The sequence below is a fragment of the Balaenoptera acutorostrata genome, chromosome 6, assembly GCF_949987535.1.
Source record: "Balaenoptera acutorostrata chromosome 6, mBalAcu1.1, whole genome shotgun sequence".
NCBI lineage: Eukaryota > Metazoa > Chordata > Mammalia > Artiodactyla > Balaenopteridae > Balaenoptera > Balaenoptera acutorostrata.
Genome location: NC_080069.1, coordinates 103625463 through 103642664, shown reverse-complemented (window position 1 = coordinate 103642664; position 17202 = coordinate 103625463). Strand labels below are relative to the sequence as shown.

General features: G+C 34.8%; 1 protein-coding gene across 1 annotated transcript in view; it reads right to left on the bottom strand.

Annotated features, from left to right (window-relative positions):
* Positions 1-464: 464 nt before the first annotated feature.
* UGCG (UDP-glucose ceramide glucosyltransferase) overlaps positions 465-17202 on the bottom strand; it is a 40250-nt gene continuing 23512 nt past the window's right edge. The window contains exons 3-9 of the mRNA XM_007178209.2: positions 12594-12696; positions 11534-11635; positions 9167-9279; positions 6510-6688; positions 4242-4328; positions 3549-3738; positions 465-3070 (exon numbers count right to left, since the gene is read on the bottom strand). Coding sequence (XP_007178271.1) covers positions 2900-3070; positions 3549-3738; positions 4242-4328; positions 6510-6688; positions 9167-9279; positions 11534-11635; positions 12594-12696 — 945 coding nt within the window. The 3' untranslated portion in view covers positions 465-2899. The remainder of the gene's footprint in view (positions 3071-3548; positions 3739-4241; positions 4329-6509; positions 6689-9166; positions 9280-11533; positions 11636-12593; positions 12697-17202) is intronic.

Here is a 17202-nt window from a genome sequence, read left to right as displayed (position 1 = left end):
CGTTCCTTTCTTTTCCTTGGATCTGCCTTTCCTCGCCATTGGGGTGGTAAGATCTCAAAGGCTGAGTTCAGGTTGTAAGCGCGGGCGAGAGGGGACTAAAGGACCACTGAGTCTTTTCTAAATGTTATAATGGGCCAGGGCGTCTCAAATCTGCTTGCACAGAACAAAGAGCAGTGCTCAGGCTCCACCCAGAATAATTAAACCAGACTCTGCAGGCAGGGCCCAGGCATCTGTATTTTTTTTTTTTTAAAGTTCTACTGGTGATTCTAACATGCAACCAATACAGAAAAGCCTGACTTTAAGTCATACATCTCACCTGTAGCACAGGTAGAGGGAAGATTTCAAAATTAACACTACAGAATTCTTCAAATAATTCTGCTGTGAATGGTGGAACATGTTAGATTATTTATAAAAATATAAAATAAAAGACAAGAAACAAAAACACATGATTGCTAATGTTTTGATTGTATTCAAATTTTTATTTTTTGAACAAAAAACTTAAGACAATGATTTTAAATAATAAACAAGGTATATTCTAGACACTTGGTGTTCTTTTTTTAGACGGTTTATTAAATTTGGACTCCTACAGTTCTGCTGTGATGCTTTCTTCATCATTATAATAACATTTGATATTATTTCTTGCCATTTTATCATCGCTCTAAACTTGCTAAACAAAGAATCACTCTGTCTGCTTAAGTGAAGCTTCACTGGAAGGAAATACTCCACTACCACATTAAAAACACACATATACAGAAGAGTCATTTTTTATATTTACAAACACAAGAAGTCTGTCCAGCCATTTGGGTTTTGTTGTTACACTGCCCATACCGAGATCAGCAAAAAGCTAAGGAATAAGCAAGATTTCACTTCAGCAGTGCAAAGGATGGCATCAACCAAACTTCGTTAAACAAACAAACAAATTACAAACACGGTCAGCAAAATTCAGCTTGCATGATACTGACTTAAAAAAATAAACAGAGTGGGTCACAACTAGACTGGTTTTCGCTATGCAACTTTCCTCAGGGAACAATACTACCCCCATTTCACGTAGAAAGGAATATGCATCAAAGCCTTTGTTCATGAAGAAAATGCCCTTCAAACAAATTCATCATAAGGCAAAAAAACAAAACAAAACAAAAAAATGAAAAAACTGAATGAAGCAGTTTGGCCCAGAGAAAGCTTGTATATACTGTATATACTCAGTATACACACATTTACAGATATACTGCAATTTAAACCATGTATATACTCATTAGACAATTAAATGAAATTGGCTCAGTGAAAAAGTGTTTTTTATAAATATGCAGTTATTGCTAATATGTGACACATTATGCTTTGACATGGAAATTGCAGTAACTTAAGAGTTTGAAGCTGCCATATTGCCAGTGTCAGCCCTGCAGCAGGCATTCATATGGACAACATGCCATCCAATCCTGAAGAAAGAGCAAAACGTCCACTACAAAAAAAAAAAAAAAAAATGAAAGGCTTATGCACTGTCCCTTACATTTCTGCCTATTCTTTTTTTTTCTTTTAAACAAAAACAAGTCCAGCTCACCACAAGTTAAGCACAACCTGACAAGCAAGTTTAGCGGCATGATGGGGAGAGAAGAGTGAAATACAGCATGCATTTACAACCAGAACTTCTCTAGTCTATTTTGTCATACAAACTGGAATACAAAAATCCAATTTAAATAAGACTAGTAAACAGTAATAGTAAATTAAAAAACAAAACAAAACAAAACACACAAACACACAGTAGACTTAGTTGGATACTGATTAATTTTAAGAGTAAAACTCATCCTGTCCCCTCTTAATACTCTACTGCAATTTATTTATTGATGGCTAGAATATTTATTTACTTAAAAAAGATATTAAATACCTGTATCATGAAATTACATTCTTTTTAACAATAAGACAGACCGTGTAAGAAAATAGCTCATGTGTGAAATGTGTCTGAAATGCATTTTTCCTCACAACTATCAAAACATCCATTCACACTAAAACAAACCCCCCCACCCCACCCCCTGCAAAAAGTTAAGGAAAGATGGGATGGGTCAGGTGAGGAGCAGGGAAGGAAAGACTTACCAGCACAGTGATTAACAATGGTTCAAGACAGAACCAACACGAGTTGGTCAAAAAGATGCCTTCAAGACATGGCTACAATTAAAAACCAAACTCAACCACTTTTGGTTCGTTGCGGTGAGACCGAAAAAATATTTCTCACAGATTCATATAAATACTAGACTCCAGCTCTTTTGTTATTATTATTTTTAAAGTTTTTCCATTTGTTTTTGCAAGGCCTAGCTACCATATTACAGTTTATATTTCCTCTGCAACGAATACAAGAGGTAGGCATAAAGCATGAAAAAGTTTCTCAGTTAGTACCTCACTGCAGGCAGTTCACTGCATTAATACCTTTCACTTTAGACATGAAAAGGGATTGCACCTTCTGGTCTTTTCGAGTCCCCCAAACAAAGCTGTTGCCATCCCATACATATTCTAAATGAGTGTACTCACCAATAAGAAACTTTCTCTACTGAAGGATACTGTCATAGTGTTTGTTGCAGAACATTCATATATATATAGATAGATTTATTTATGTATTTTTAAAAAGTAAACAAACAAACAACAACAAAAACCGAACCCAGGTTCCTAGAACCAATTCTCTTGATTCTCTACTTCCACAAAATAAAGTATAACCATTTGGCCAAGACTACAGATGTGGTTTTTTTTTTTTCTTTCCTTTTCACAGATGCAAGTGCCATGCAAAATAAATTAGAGAACAGATACCAAAACATACATGTGATAAAACTACGGAAGGTAGATTTTTTTTAAAAGCATTTATATAAACATAATTTATAATCCTCTTTTTTTCCTATGTACAGTCACAAAGCTGTGGTTAGACATCTAGGATTTCCTCGGCTGTGCCTCCACAGCGTAGTCTGTAGCGACCAGTTCTCCAGCTTATCGTTGGGTCCCATAATGCCGACAAAAAAATGTATATTGTCATGGATTCACGGATGAACCAAGCTACTGCATAATCAAGTTTTGAAAAACACAGTGTGCCACCCTAGGAATTAAAAAAATAAATTATGTACTGTCAGACTAAAGACACAGTTTAAAAAATGAGATTCTTCAATTTCACTCTTTTAAATACACTATATAAAGTCAAGTCTGCTTCTTAAGATAATTCAACTGTCATGCTATATTGGTTAAGGAAATGTTAATTAGGAAGAAAAGCAGCATTAAAATAACTGCTATCCTAACATATTCTTAGTTTGAAGACTTGTTGATTTGCTTAACATCATTCTTTTTTTTTTTTTTTTTTTGGAGCCTTAATAAAAGTGATTGTATAACCAGCTGAAAGTTGAAAATCAAGTTCCAGTTTGTGTCCACGTTCCATTAAGGAAAGTAATGCTTAAACCTGATTTTAACCTTCACTGGGAGGCTGAAGAATGGCTCAGATAGATTTTCTTCAACCTCTTCTAAATCAAAAGTGTTTTAGTTCCACCAAATGACTGCCAACTTTCCCAAGCCTATCCACGTACCTGGACACCCCTGAGTTGAATGTAGTCAAATATAAACCATGCCAGGCAATGACACATGAAAAATACCATAATATCCCATCTGAATACATGGTGGGCTGCCCATCCAATAATTAAACTGGCAACAAAGCACTCTGAAATTGGCTCACAAATTATTGTTGCAGGAAGCATGTTAATTCGCAATTTGGTCCACCTTAAACAAACAAGCAAAAAGGGATTTTCTTTAAACAACAGCCTGGTTGCAAGACTAATCAATTTTTCTCAAAATGATCAGCATTTTATCCTGTTATATAAAAGCCTTTTATATAAACTTTAAAGAGTATTTAAGGAATCTCTTTTCTATTTTTATTTAGTATCTCAAAGAAAAAAGTCTATCAATTCATTTGTATGGCCTATACTCTGATGAATAAAGATCATAAAATTCAAAGGGTAGAAAGTTAGAAAATAGAGATTGGCATAAAAAAATTCAAAGTCTCAACATCTCTTTTTCAAAAGCTTTCAGTGTTACATAGGAAAGAAAATATATTTAGACGTTAAATTTATTTTAATAAGGAAGTTAACCTCTCTTTTCTGGAAATAAACAAAATCTGACTTTTAAGTTTTTTTTTTAAAACCAAGTTAAAACCATGTAAAAATTACTCTCCCTTCCCCTTTTCTTTTAATAAAGTATAAAAAGAAGAAATCCAGCTGATTTACCTGATCATTCTGGATTGAAACTGAGAAATTGAATACGAGCCAGAGTTTTGCATTGCAACTTGAGTGGACATTGCAAACCTCCAACCTCTGAAAATTAAGACAATTATAAAATGAGCTATGATGATGAACACATGCAAGCATGACTGATTATGCATTTATTCATCCTTATAAAGAGTAAGAAGCATTATTTACAGTAGCCAAGATATGGAAGTACACACACACACACACGCATTAGAATATTACTCAGTCATAAAAAAAGAATGAAGTCCTGTTATTTGCAACAATGTGCATGGACCTAGAGGGTATTATGCTTAGAGAAATAAGTGAGACAGAGAAAGACAAATACTTAGTGAAATAAGTGAGACAGAGAAAGACAAATAGTCTGTTATCACTTATATGTGGAATCTAAAAAATAAAACAAATGAATGACTAAACAAAAAAGAAAAGACTCACAGACTTAGAGAACTAGTGGTTACCGGTGGGGAGATGGAAGGAGCGAGGGGCAAGATAGGGGAAGAGGATGAAGAGATAGACACTACCTTGTATAAAATAGGCAACAAGGATATATTGCACAGCACAGGGAAATACAGCCATTATTTTGCTATAACTTTAAATGGAGTATAATCTATAAAAATACTGAATCACTATGTTGTATACCTAAAACTATATAATACTGTAAATCAACTATATTTTAATTAAAAAAAAAAAAGTGAGCAACTGCCAGTGTTCAGGGTGAGCGTCGTCCCAGGATAGCACCCTACGTAGGGTATATCATACTTATACACATTTTAGTCATTACAGAGGCCCATGATAGTACCACCTAAGAAATGGAAGGAACAACTCCTCAGTTCACAGTTTAATAAACTTAAAATACAGACATTCTGAAAGTACTAAATGGAGTGGTTCCTGTATTTAATAGTTTAGTCTCTGAACACTATTAATCAAAAAAAAAAAGGGGGGGGCAGGGTGTGAAACCAAAAGTGGTATTCTGTATCTCATGAGAAACGCTATGAAACCATGGACCACGTTAACACCATCAGGAGAGAAGTTTAAAAACATACTTCAATTTTTAAAATCGCATCTTTAGTAAATTATCAGACAAGGAAACGACCCCCTTTAAAAAAGCAAATGAGTGTCACTGTGTGATAGAGAAATGTTATTAAGCCAATCATGTGAATCATTAGGTGGCTTCTTAGCAAAGTATCAAATAATCCACTGAGAAATTTCAAAATTTGAAATCATATTCTTTAAATTATCACCTACTGGCTTATGACTGCACTGACATTTTTAATTCTTCTAAAACACATAAAAATTTACATCCATAATAATGAAAATTTATAATCACAGAGAAGCTTCAATTTAATAACTTCAAACCACGCAGTTTTTTTTTTTTAGGGTTTAAATGTATTTATTTTATTTTTAAATTGAAGTGTAGTATAACATTAATTTACAATGTTGTGTTAGTTTCAAGTGTACAGTAAAGTGATTCAGTGTGTATGTATCTGTATGCTATACAGTAGGTCCTTGTTGTTTACCTGTTTTATATAGTGTATATATGTTAACCCCAAACTCCTGAGTTATCTCCCCCCACCCCTCCTATCCTCGTTGGTAAACATAAGTTTGGTTTCTATGTCTGTGAATTTATTTCTGTTTTGTAAATAAGTTCATTTGTATCGTTTTTTTAGATTCCATCTATAAGTGATATTATATGATATTTGTCTTTCTCTGTCTGACTTACTTCACTTAACATAATCTCTAGGTCCAACCATGTTGCTGCAAATGACATTATTTCATTGTTTTTTATGACTGAGTAATATTCCATTGTATATTCAGACCACATCTTCTTTATCTATTCATCTGTTGATGTGCATTTATGTTGCTTCCATGTCTTGGCTATTGCAAATAGTGTTGCTATGAACATTGGGGTGCATGTATCTTCAAATTAGAGTTTTCTCCAGATATATACCCAGGAGTGGGATTGCAGGATCATATGGTAACTCTATTTTTAGTTTTTTTAAGGAAACTCTATACTACTCTAGAAACCACATTAATTTGAAGAATGTAGAGAAATTAGAACATTTATTTGCTTCATTAGTATATAACTGAATAATTAATAGGAATTACATTCTAAAAGTATTAAACTATTCTGTATTCACTAGCAAAAAATAAAATAAAATAGCTCTTAATCCATGGGTTTAACAAACAGAATAAACCAACAGAAGTTAGGAACCAAAAATGTAACAGCCTAATTTAATTTAATTTTCTTACCGGTCAGCTATTGCTTTGGCCATGAAGTAATCTTCAGCAATGTATTGAGCAAAAGCTATAAGCCCTCCTGCTTGATCTAACACATCCTTTCTCATTAAACAAGACATTCCCGTCACACATTTGAAACCAGTGACATTGGCAGAGATATAGGACCTTGGATGAGAGGTTCCAAAATACACCTGTCAAAACAAAGTAAAAAACATATGTATACAATTAGAATTTTATGTTAAAAGTGTGATGTTTATAAATTCTTTTTCCTAATGAATTTAAGTATGATTGGGTGAATATTCTCTTATTCTTACATAAATTACCTGAATAAAAAGTGGTACAAAGTAATATTTACATATAGCAAGCAGTCAATAATTTCTTATTTGACTGACTACACTTGTTATTATCACCATGACAAAGAAGTATTTACTTCTGGGAGGGAAAAGTATATTTTATTCTCAAATAAATACTGTCTTCTCTAAAACTCCAAGATTTAAAGATTTACTGAAGTAAAACTTAATTTGGATTTAAATCAGACAGGTAAAAAATATCACTCACTTCATATAAAATATTAATATTTAACGTCTTGTTCTCAGAATGTTCATGTAGATATACACACATCTACATATACAGGTATACGTACGTACATGTATATGTGTATGTGTATGCATGTGGCTACACACATGCGCACATTCATACGCACAATACTTACAGGTACATCAACCAATAGGACAAGCTTATTTCTTAATTCCTTTTCTTGTGTCCTTTTATATAGCTAGCTATTTCCTCCCGGAGTCATTGAGCTTCCCAACTTCCCCATTTTCAATGTATTTTTCATAAATGGGGTGGATACTAATATTCTGTCTTCCATTTTACCGCCCTTTTCCTAGATGTGCTTTGAAGTCATGAGAAATGCAAACTACTAAATTAATGGTAGAATTAAATGGTCATCACCCAACTTATCAGATACAAAACCTATTTATTATTTACATCTTAGATATGCTGCCTTTTGTAATTAGTCATCTCCCTGTATCCTAGGGGAATTGGTTCCAGGAGCCCTGAACCAAAATCCACCAATGCTATTTGCGTATTATCTACACCTGTCAGATTACTTGTAATACCTAATACAATGTAAATGCTATGTAAACAGTTGCTGGCGCAAGGCAAATTCACATTTTGCTTTTTGTAACTTTCTGGAATTTTTTTTTCCGAATATTTTTGACCTACTGTTGGTTGAAGCCACAGATGTAGAACCCACAGATATGGAGGGCATTCTCAATGGCAGAAGTCACATACATGGCGTAGAACAAGGTAATTCTCAGAAACGATTACGTATGTGATTCTTGCTACCTAGCCTATGTCCAGACTGGAATGAAGCCCTAGTATTTGTAGGATGGAAGTGAACCAAACTTCTAAAACCAGAAGCACACATCTTAATTCCTTAAGCAGTTATTAAGTGAGGTTTTAGGAATGAGGTGGGACTAGGTACTGTGTTGAAGGCTCCCAGGATTTCTTTACAGAGTGGAATAATTCCTTTGGCTTATTTCCATTCACTCTGTATGACAGAGTGACCTTTAGGGATTAAACCTTTAAACTAAGGGAGAGGGTATAATCTGGGAGATATCTATTATTGACATACAAATCAAGTTGGATATTTCCAAAACAAAAAACACAACATGGTGCATAAGAATAAAAAGTTTTTGATTTTAAAGTAACTACCCAGAGCCTCTTTTACTAACCAAAAACTGGTATTTAAGACTAATGATTTCTTGCAGCGGGACAAATATACTCACAGGCAATATTAAGAAAGACCTCATGGTTCAAATTCCCAAAGGTTAAATACAAGTTTCTACAATGTACCTTTTACCCTCAGATGATTGCAATTCAAAAGAACATAAAGGCAGATACGCTTAAAAGCAAGTTGGTATATTTAGAGACTGAAACTGTATATCCTTCCCTTATAACATTAAGTCTTCCCTCCTGAATGTTTAACAGTACAGGAATGGTTAAGTATAGGACATACATATGATAGACTATGATAAAGCCAATAAAAATTATACTTTTATAAAATAATATTAATGATATGGGGAAAAGTTTATGATGTGACAAAAATAAGATATAAATTATTTTGAGTATTATCTCAACTTTGTTTTTTAGAAGGTACACAGGAAGAAAAAAAAGAGAGTCCTAATGCTAAAAGAAAAACAACCTTAATTTTTAAAAATAGAAACTTCCTCTAATTGGTAGGGTTCTGGGAGTGGTTTGTGTTTTGATTTTTTTGCTTATTATATTTTTCCCCATAACTTACAGTTTCCTACACATAAGTTTATATTTCTGTTAAAAGGTGAGGAGTAAAAATGGAAAACATAAAATAAGTTGCTCAGATGATTTTTAGAAGTCTGTTGTAGCAGGAGATCAAATGGATTTTATAATGACTTGTATGAACAATTTTCCTTTTTTTATATATTTCAAAAACTTCATGATACTTAAGCATTTCTTCACTAATGAAAACAGCTACTCTCAACTTGAGGATGCCAGAACTCAGCAGGTTAAAGCAGACTTAATACAGTTAACTTCAGGTAGCTCATCCTAACTCTCAGCATAGTCTCAAGCTTCTGGGAGATTAGGGATCTGATAACAAGAATATTATCTATAACCATTGCACTTACCTGTTCTAGTGTGGCGGCAAAGCCCTGTCTGTCTGCTACATATGGCAGCCCATGAACCAGGCCTACTTTCTCTGTCATTTGGTTAACCATGTCCGTGAGTGTGTCTGGAATCACTAGGTTGCAAAAGAAAAAAACGTGCAGAGGGAGAGAGGAAACAATTTCCTTTTAGTAAAATGCCCACTAATGTAAAATATGATTTATGAGTTATTAAATTCTTAATAAATGTTTTTCTTTGTATGTGGGTCTAATAAAATGAATCTCAATCACCTTTCTGAGTAGAATACAAAATTTCAAAGAGGTTAACTTATGGTAGCTAATTTATTCTGGACACTTGCAGGCTGGTACATAACTAATATGTAGCAGGGGCAGGATGTACCTTGAAAACGTTAACAGTCCATTTCTGAACCTCCCAACTGGAATAACGGACAATATGTCCTAGTGCAAAAGGTACAGGAGCAGAGGTCAAAGGGGCTCAGTGTTCACTATGACTCCTCCATTCCAACCATAGGGAATGAGCCTCCTCTTTCTGGGGGTATGAGATATTCTCTCTCAAAACTGCTAATTGGGGGGCTTCCCAGGTGGCGCAGTGGTTGAGAGTCTGCCTGCTGATGCAGGGGACACGGGTTCGAGCCCTGGCCTGGGAAGATCCCACATGCCACAGAGCGGCTGGGCCCATGAGCCACAACTGCTGAGCCTGCGCGTCTGGAGCCTGTGCTCCGCAACGAGAGAGGCCGCGACGGTGAGAGGCCCGCGCATCGCGATGAAGAGTGGCCCCCGCTTGCCACAACTGGAGAAAGCCCTCGCACAGAAACGAAGACCCAACACAGCCAAAATCAATCAATCAATCAATCAATCAATCAAACATACGCATCTGATTCAAGATCCTCATTAAAAAAAAAAAAAAAAACTGCTAATTGGAATTGAATGAGAATATACTTGACAGAGACTGATACACTGAAAACATAGCAAATATATGATAGTAAATAATTTAAGATAGCAAATGTGAAAAACGAATGTAATCTCTGACCACGAATTGACAGATCTGTCATGATCTAATTAAGTAGGAGTGCCACACTTACTATTAATTTTCAAATTTGCACATTTCAAGCTGATAAAATTAAATCATTTTCCCATTTTTAAATAGAAAAAAATCTCATATTTTATACGACTTCATTTTTATTTCCTTCAAGTATTTAAGAACTAAATCTACTGTATAAAAGTGTATTTGGACCTTAAATACAGGTAGTCTGGGTAGTGGTTCTCAGCTGCTGCCCTGTAGGGGACATCTGGCAATGTCCAGAGACAGTTCTGGCTGTCACAACCAACAGCGGCTACTACTGCATCTAGTGGGTAGGGGCCAGAGATGTTGCTAACATCCTGCAGGACAGCCCTGACAACAAAGAATTACCCAGCCCAGAAGTTCTGAGGCTGAAAAACTTGAGGTAATTAGAATATAACAGAATATTACAGAACACCAAAATTATTGTAAGTATAAATGTTTAAAAATGCAAAAATACAAATTATAATGTCAGTATATTGATATTGAAATTATAATTTCAATATAATTGAAAACATTATTATTGAAATAATTCCTGATAAAATCAGCTAGGTAAAAAGCCATGAATGTATTCTAATAAATGTATGTAATTCTAGTAAAATATGCACCTATTAATTTCTGTCCCTTTGCATGAGACAGTACATTGCGCATGCCACAAACAGATTAAAGTAAAAGATGTCACATGAATAAGGGAAAACTTACACCTATGAAAAAGCTCATAGACTATATAACGGACCACGACTATTTTTTTTTTTTTTTTTGGCTGCATTGGGTCTTTGTTGCGGCGCGCGGGCTTTTCTCTAGTTGCAGCGAGCAGGGGCTACTCCTTGAGGTGTGCAAGCCTCTTACTGTGGTGGCTTCTCCTGTTGCGGAGCACGGGCTCTAGGCGCGCGGGCTTCAGTAGTTGTGGCTCGCGGGCTCTAGAGCGCAGGCTCAGTAGTTGTGGCGCACGGGCTTAGTTGCTCCGTGGCTTGTGGGATCTTCCCGGACCAGGGCTCGAACCCGTGTCCCCTGCATTGGCAGGCGGATTCTTAACCACTGCGCCATCAGGGAAGTCCCGACTTTTTTTTTTTTTAATAGTTGGAATTTTCTCTTCAAAATGAAAACATTTTCACACATGTAACATTCTAGGTTAGTATAAAAAACATCAAAATCTTAGTAAGCATAATTTGACATATTACCACGAAATAATGATAAAATGAATTACTTTATTAGGCAAACAAATAGGATTGATAAATGTATTCTCAGACTGCTCTTGGCGTTTTATCATTGAATGAATAGTTCTGCAAAATAAATAAGAAAAACCTCACCTCTTATTCCACTATCACAAATCCATATAAGATCATACTTTGCAACTTCATATCCTGGCATTAAATTGTTAATTTTAGGATTAATGCCAACCTTTTTGCCACCTAAAAATTTTAAAGTACAGCAGTGAACAATTCATGCAATATTGGAAATATTTTCTATTATACATATACATAGTAGAGAGAAGTAAAAAGTACTTGCAGGTTTAATAATTTAAACAAACATACTTTAACATTATGTTTCTCTTGAGACACAGATGTAGAGAACAAACATATGGACACCAAGGGGGGAAAGTGGCGCAGGGTGGTGGTGGACACTGGTGGTGGGATGAATTGGGAGATTGGGATTGACATGTATACACCAATATGGATAACTAATAAGAACCTGCTGTATAAAAAACTAAATAAAATAAAATTCAAAAATTCAAAAAAAAAAAAGAAAATAGTAGGTGAAACCATCATACATAAAAAAAAGCCAAAAAACCCATTATGTTTCCTATTATTCATAATATATTTAGAAAAAAATTGTTCATTATCAAAAAGAAAATTACATCATTTATCTTTGAAAATTCATTAGTTTCAGTTTTCTAATTCTTAAGTGCTTGCATTAATAGTAAACTTTAATCAATATTTAATAGCAAATATACCTCTAATGAGTCTTTAGAATAAGCCTGTAGGCTTTTGGAAAAATATTCTTTTTGCAATATTACAAAAATGAATTCTATCCCTCACTCCCAATTATAATCAATGAGATACAGAAAAGGCCATAGATTGAAAATATTAAAGAAACAAAAATAACAGACTCTCATGTCTGACTGACGAGTAAAACATAATTTGGGATAATTCTGTTAATCCTATATATGAAAAAAAAACTTTGTCTTTATAACTTAAGTCTTCTCAAAAGGACAGAAACACCTTTCACTGTATCTAACAAACAAGCGTAAAGTAAACATGCTAATAACTTAATGGGTGTCTAGCACCCTAATCTATAGTTTAATGCAAAGAAGATTACTGATATTTAATATATTAAAGCAAAAAGGTTATTGTAGAATTTGTTACTTACCTATAAACAATCTAGCATCAACATTTGGATATTTTCCAAGAAGCTTCTTACACACATCAATGGCTGGATCATCATGATCTTGGACACAGAGGAGTACTTCATACTAGTCAAAGAACACATTTTATGTAAATTAACCTCTTTTCCAAAGATAACCACTTATTATTAGCATTTACTGATAGATCAAAAAGCATTAAGAAAAACAAGCAATTGTACACACAAAGTTTAAAAATTAAGAGAGTATTCATAATGGATGCAGACACTTAAAGGATTATCAAGTGTTGCTTTAACCGAAAACAGCTTCTCCAGAAGGGTCCTGTTTGCAAGCCAAAGAGAGAATGAAGAGATTGGCAGGGCCCACAGCTGAAGTCTTGCCATTGCCAGATAAGCATGGCCTAATGATTCAACTGGATTCTAAGCTTCTCCATGGCCTTCATCACTGAAGATTTACTAGATGCTCACAGGGTGCCTAGCAGTGTAAAAGCAACATAGAAAGCAACCAAAATGAACACACCCTTCGTTCCCTAGCTGCTTTGTCTCTGAACTTAATATCATTTCATCAAGGTGCTAAAAATTACATATTGAATACCACTATGATAAATTTAAAGAGGTTTCCCAAACTCTTCACAAGGACAAAGTGAGATTAGATTTTTTGTTGTATAATAATTTTCTGAAGTAAAATAGAATCTGATTTGATTAAAAATGTATCCTGAAAAGCACACTTAGCCTTTTAACTATGAAAACACCCAGGATTTTATTTTGCCCAGACCCATGTTTACTCTTTTTTTTTTTTTTTTAATTTATTTATTTAATTTTTTTGGCTGCATTGGGTCTTCGTTGCTGTGCGCAGGCTTTCTCTAGTTGTGGCCGGCTGGGGCTACTCTTTGTTGCGGTGCACGGGCTTCTCATTGCGATGGCTTCTCTTGTTGTGGAGCATGGGCTCTAGGCCTGCTGGCTTCAGTAGTTGTGGCACAAGGGCTTCAGTAGTTGTGGCTCACGGGCTCTAGAGTGCAGGCTCAGTAGTTGTGGTGCTCGGGCTTAGTTGTTCCGCGGCACGTGGGATCTTCCTGGACCAGGGCTCGAACCTGTGTCCCCTGCATTGGCAGGTGGATTCTTAACCACTGCACCACTGGGGAAGCCCTATGTTTACTCTCTGATAGTACACTAAGGAAGTCATTTCTTAGCACTTGGCTGGCTGTGTCAAAATTACCCTTGGACAATTTTTTTAAAAAGAGGATACTGGGCCCCACTCTTAAACTTCTGAATCAGAGCATCTGAGGGGATTCTGACATGTAACCAAGTTTATAAAATCTTGAGCTCTAAGATACCATTTAGTAAACTACTGAATTTTTTTAAAGTGTTTGCTTTCACACATACAGATGCTACTCTATTATTTTGTGGGCTATGTATTCTAAGCAGTAATTTTTTTCAAAAGTGGTGATAAATTCATGCTGACTCAATAGCAAATTTCCAACCAAACCTTCTAAGACAGATTGAACATTTTTAAGCAAAGGAGGAAGGTTAATTATGTCCATGAGAAAATAACAAAGCTATGTGTTCTAAAAAATACAAAAAGTTGAGGACGCAATTTTTTAGGTGTCTAACATACAGGGACTAAAGCTAAGGTAATAGGAAGGCCTGTTTGATTTACTTCCATTGATAAGCATACACAAGTAAAAAGTGGAAATAAAATGTGTACAGTGCCTTGAGCACAATAATTACTGTTCACCTAATATATTGATATATTATCTCAGCAAAAAGTGGCAGCATAGAATTTAGTGGTTGAGCACATAAGGACCAGGACTAAGGTAAATAAAGGAAGTTTAGCTAACAAGGTAAGATTTTTTTTTTCAAGTGAAAAAAAAGTTTTCTCAATAATTAAGTAGAGACCTGGATGGACCTAAGAGTCTGTCATACAGAGTTAAGTTAGTCAGAAAGAGAAAAACAAATATCGTATATTAACGCATATGTGTGGACCCTAGAAAAATGGTACAGATGAACCTATCTGCAGGGCAGGAATAGAGATGCAGACGTAGAGAAGGGACGTGTGGACACAGGTTGGGGGAGGATGAATTGGGAGATTGGGATTGATATATATATGCTACCATGTGTAAAACAGATAGCTTGTGGGAACCTGCTGTAGAGCACAGGGAGCTCAGCTCGGTGCTCTGTGAGTGGGATGGGTGGGATTGGGGGGGGTGGGAGGGAGGTCCAAGAGAGAGGGGATATATGTATACATATAGCTGATTCACTTTGTTGTAAAGCAACTATACCCCAATTAAAAAAAAAAAAAGTAAAGGGGAAAAGCAATGTATACTTTCCTCATACTTTCTACCTATAGTTATTACATACTCTATCCAATATCTACCTCTCATGATGACTGACCAAAATTGCCACCTTAGAGGTATTGAAATAATTAAGCAACTTTACAGCCACTGGTCTCCAGAGATCAGATAAAAATCTGAGAATGGGATGGGCACCATTCCTGCCACACCCTGAAACTTCTTCAAGGGTTGACTCTAAATCCCATAAAAAGTCAGCCATCCTCCCAACCAAAATGTTTGCTTGAGCCAACAAGAGGCAGACCTTAACGATGAAGATTAGAAAGGTTAAGTGACTTTCCAAAGGGTGTAAGTAACAATTAGCTTTCCTACTATAGTGAGTTGCTCAGTCAGGCTTGCTCTAAAGAGTTCACTGTTTTTCCGAACATAGCATAGTTTTATGCTTTTATAATTTATGCTGTTTTACAGGTGTAAGTAAACATAGTGAAAGAATATGTTTATAAGTAATACAATTCCATAAAATATTATTAAAAATCTACTCTTGGCTTTTTCCTCAACAAGAGAAAACTCTGTAATATATAGTACTAGACATCTACTCAATGGGAAGAAAAAGGCTATACTAGGTTGTAGCAAAAACTTTTTCAGAAGTATATGGTGTTAGTATAAGTAAGGGAGGTATAGTTTACCTTTATCCAAATGCAAGATTTAAAGTTTTTGTTTTTATTGATTACACCTCTTAAACTTAATTTCAAATGAAAAACAAATACCTCCTGATTAGCCAGAGCGCAGATGAAACTCAATTCACTTTATCTAAAAAATGTTCAGACTCTTATTAAAGATATAACTTTCCCTTAGTTGTTTCTGATATTAAAAATTATACCAAATTGGAGGTAGTATTCCAAGTGTTTTCTAAAGTATCAGATTTTAACCAAGAATCTTCATTTTTCAGCTAGAATCTCTATGTTTGATCAACATTTAATTTGCTAGGAATTTCTGTACTTAAATAGTTAAATCACTCCGACTACACTGCAATTGGTAAAACATAAGATATTAAGTTGGTTAAAAGTTTTTCTTAGCTAACACAAAAATAATTTTTCAGATATTTTTATACTATCAAAAGAACTAGGCATAAATATGTGTTCAAAAATACAGCGTTTATTAAAAATATTATACTTTAAAAATATTTCAAGAAAACATTTATAAACCTGAAAGAGATATAAGGTATAGTAAATTCCACTATGAATGGGCACAGTAATGAATACATAAAATCTAGAAATAACCCCAGAGTATTTTAGATGAGGTTAGCCTCATCTTAGTAAGCTTGCTATACAAATAGCTAAACTGACTAATTTTCCCTTTTTGTTTTCAAACACTGAAATGACTAAAAGGCTAAGTACAAGAGAGGTATAGACAATCCGTAAACTGGTATTCGGTCCTTTGATATTTAAGAATTAAATATCTGAAACTGCAATAATTATAAATGCTACTTTGCTTTTATGAATAAATTTAGATACATAAATAATATTCAATTTAGATATATAAATAATATTAAAAAATCTCCTCATTGATTCAGCCCTGTAGATATTAGGAATGTAAACTCTACCATACTAAACCACATAAAATATCCTCTTAAAATAGAAAAAATTTTTCAACATATATTAATCGATTATATTGCATATCAAGTAGGAATATCTTGAATTATTTATAAATTACACACGTTTAAAAAAAATGTTATGATGATATTTGGATTACAGAAGAATATAATTTCTACAACAGGAAGGACTTAGACTCCAAATGTCTAGAACATTCTCTGGCACTGAGTAGATGATGAATAGATTTGTTAAGTTAATACGTTTGTCCTAGGGTAATTTTGAGTGAAAGATAGATGCTTCCTTTGAGTGAAAGGAAGATGTTTTGTAAGAAAACTGCTCTGAATTCAAAGTTTTGATAAGTTATACGAAAACCATACTTAGGGGCTTCCCTGGTGGCGCAGTGGTTGAGAATCTGCCTGCTAATGCAGGGGACACGGGTTCGAGCCCTGGTCTGGGAAGATCCCACATGCCACGGAGCAACTGGGCCCGTGAGCCACAATTACTGAGCCTGCGCGTCTGGAGCCTGTGCTCCGCAACAAGAGAGGCCGCGATGGTGAGAGGCCCGCGCACCGCGATGAAGAGTGGTCCCCACTTGCCACAACTAGAGAAAGCCCTCGCACAGAAACGAAGACCCAACACAGTCATAAATAAATAAATAAATAAATAAATAAATAAATAAATAAATGAACGTGAATTTCTTAAAAAAAAAAAACTTACTTTCAAGAACTAGGTAGTTTA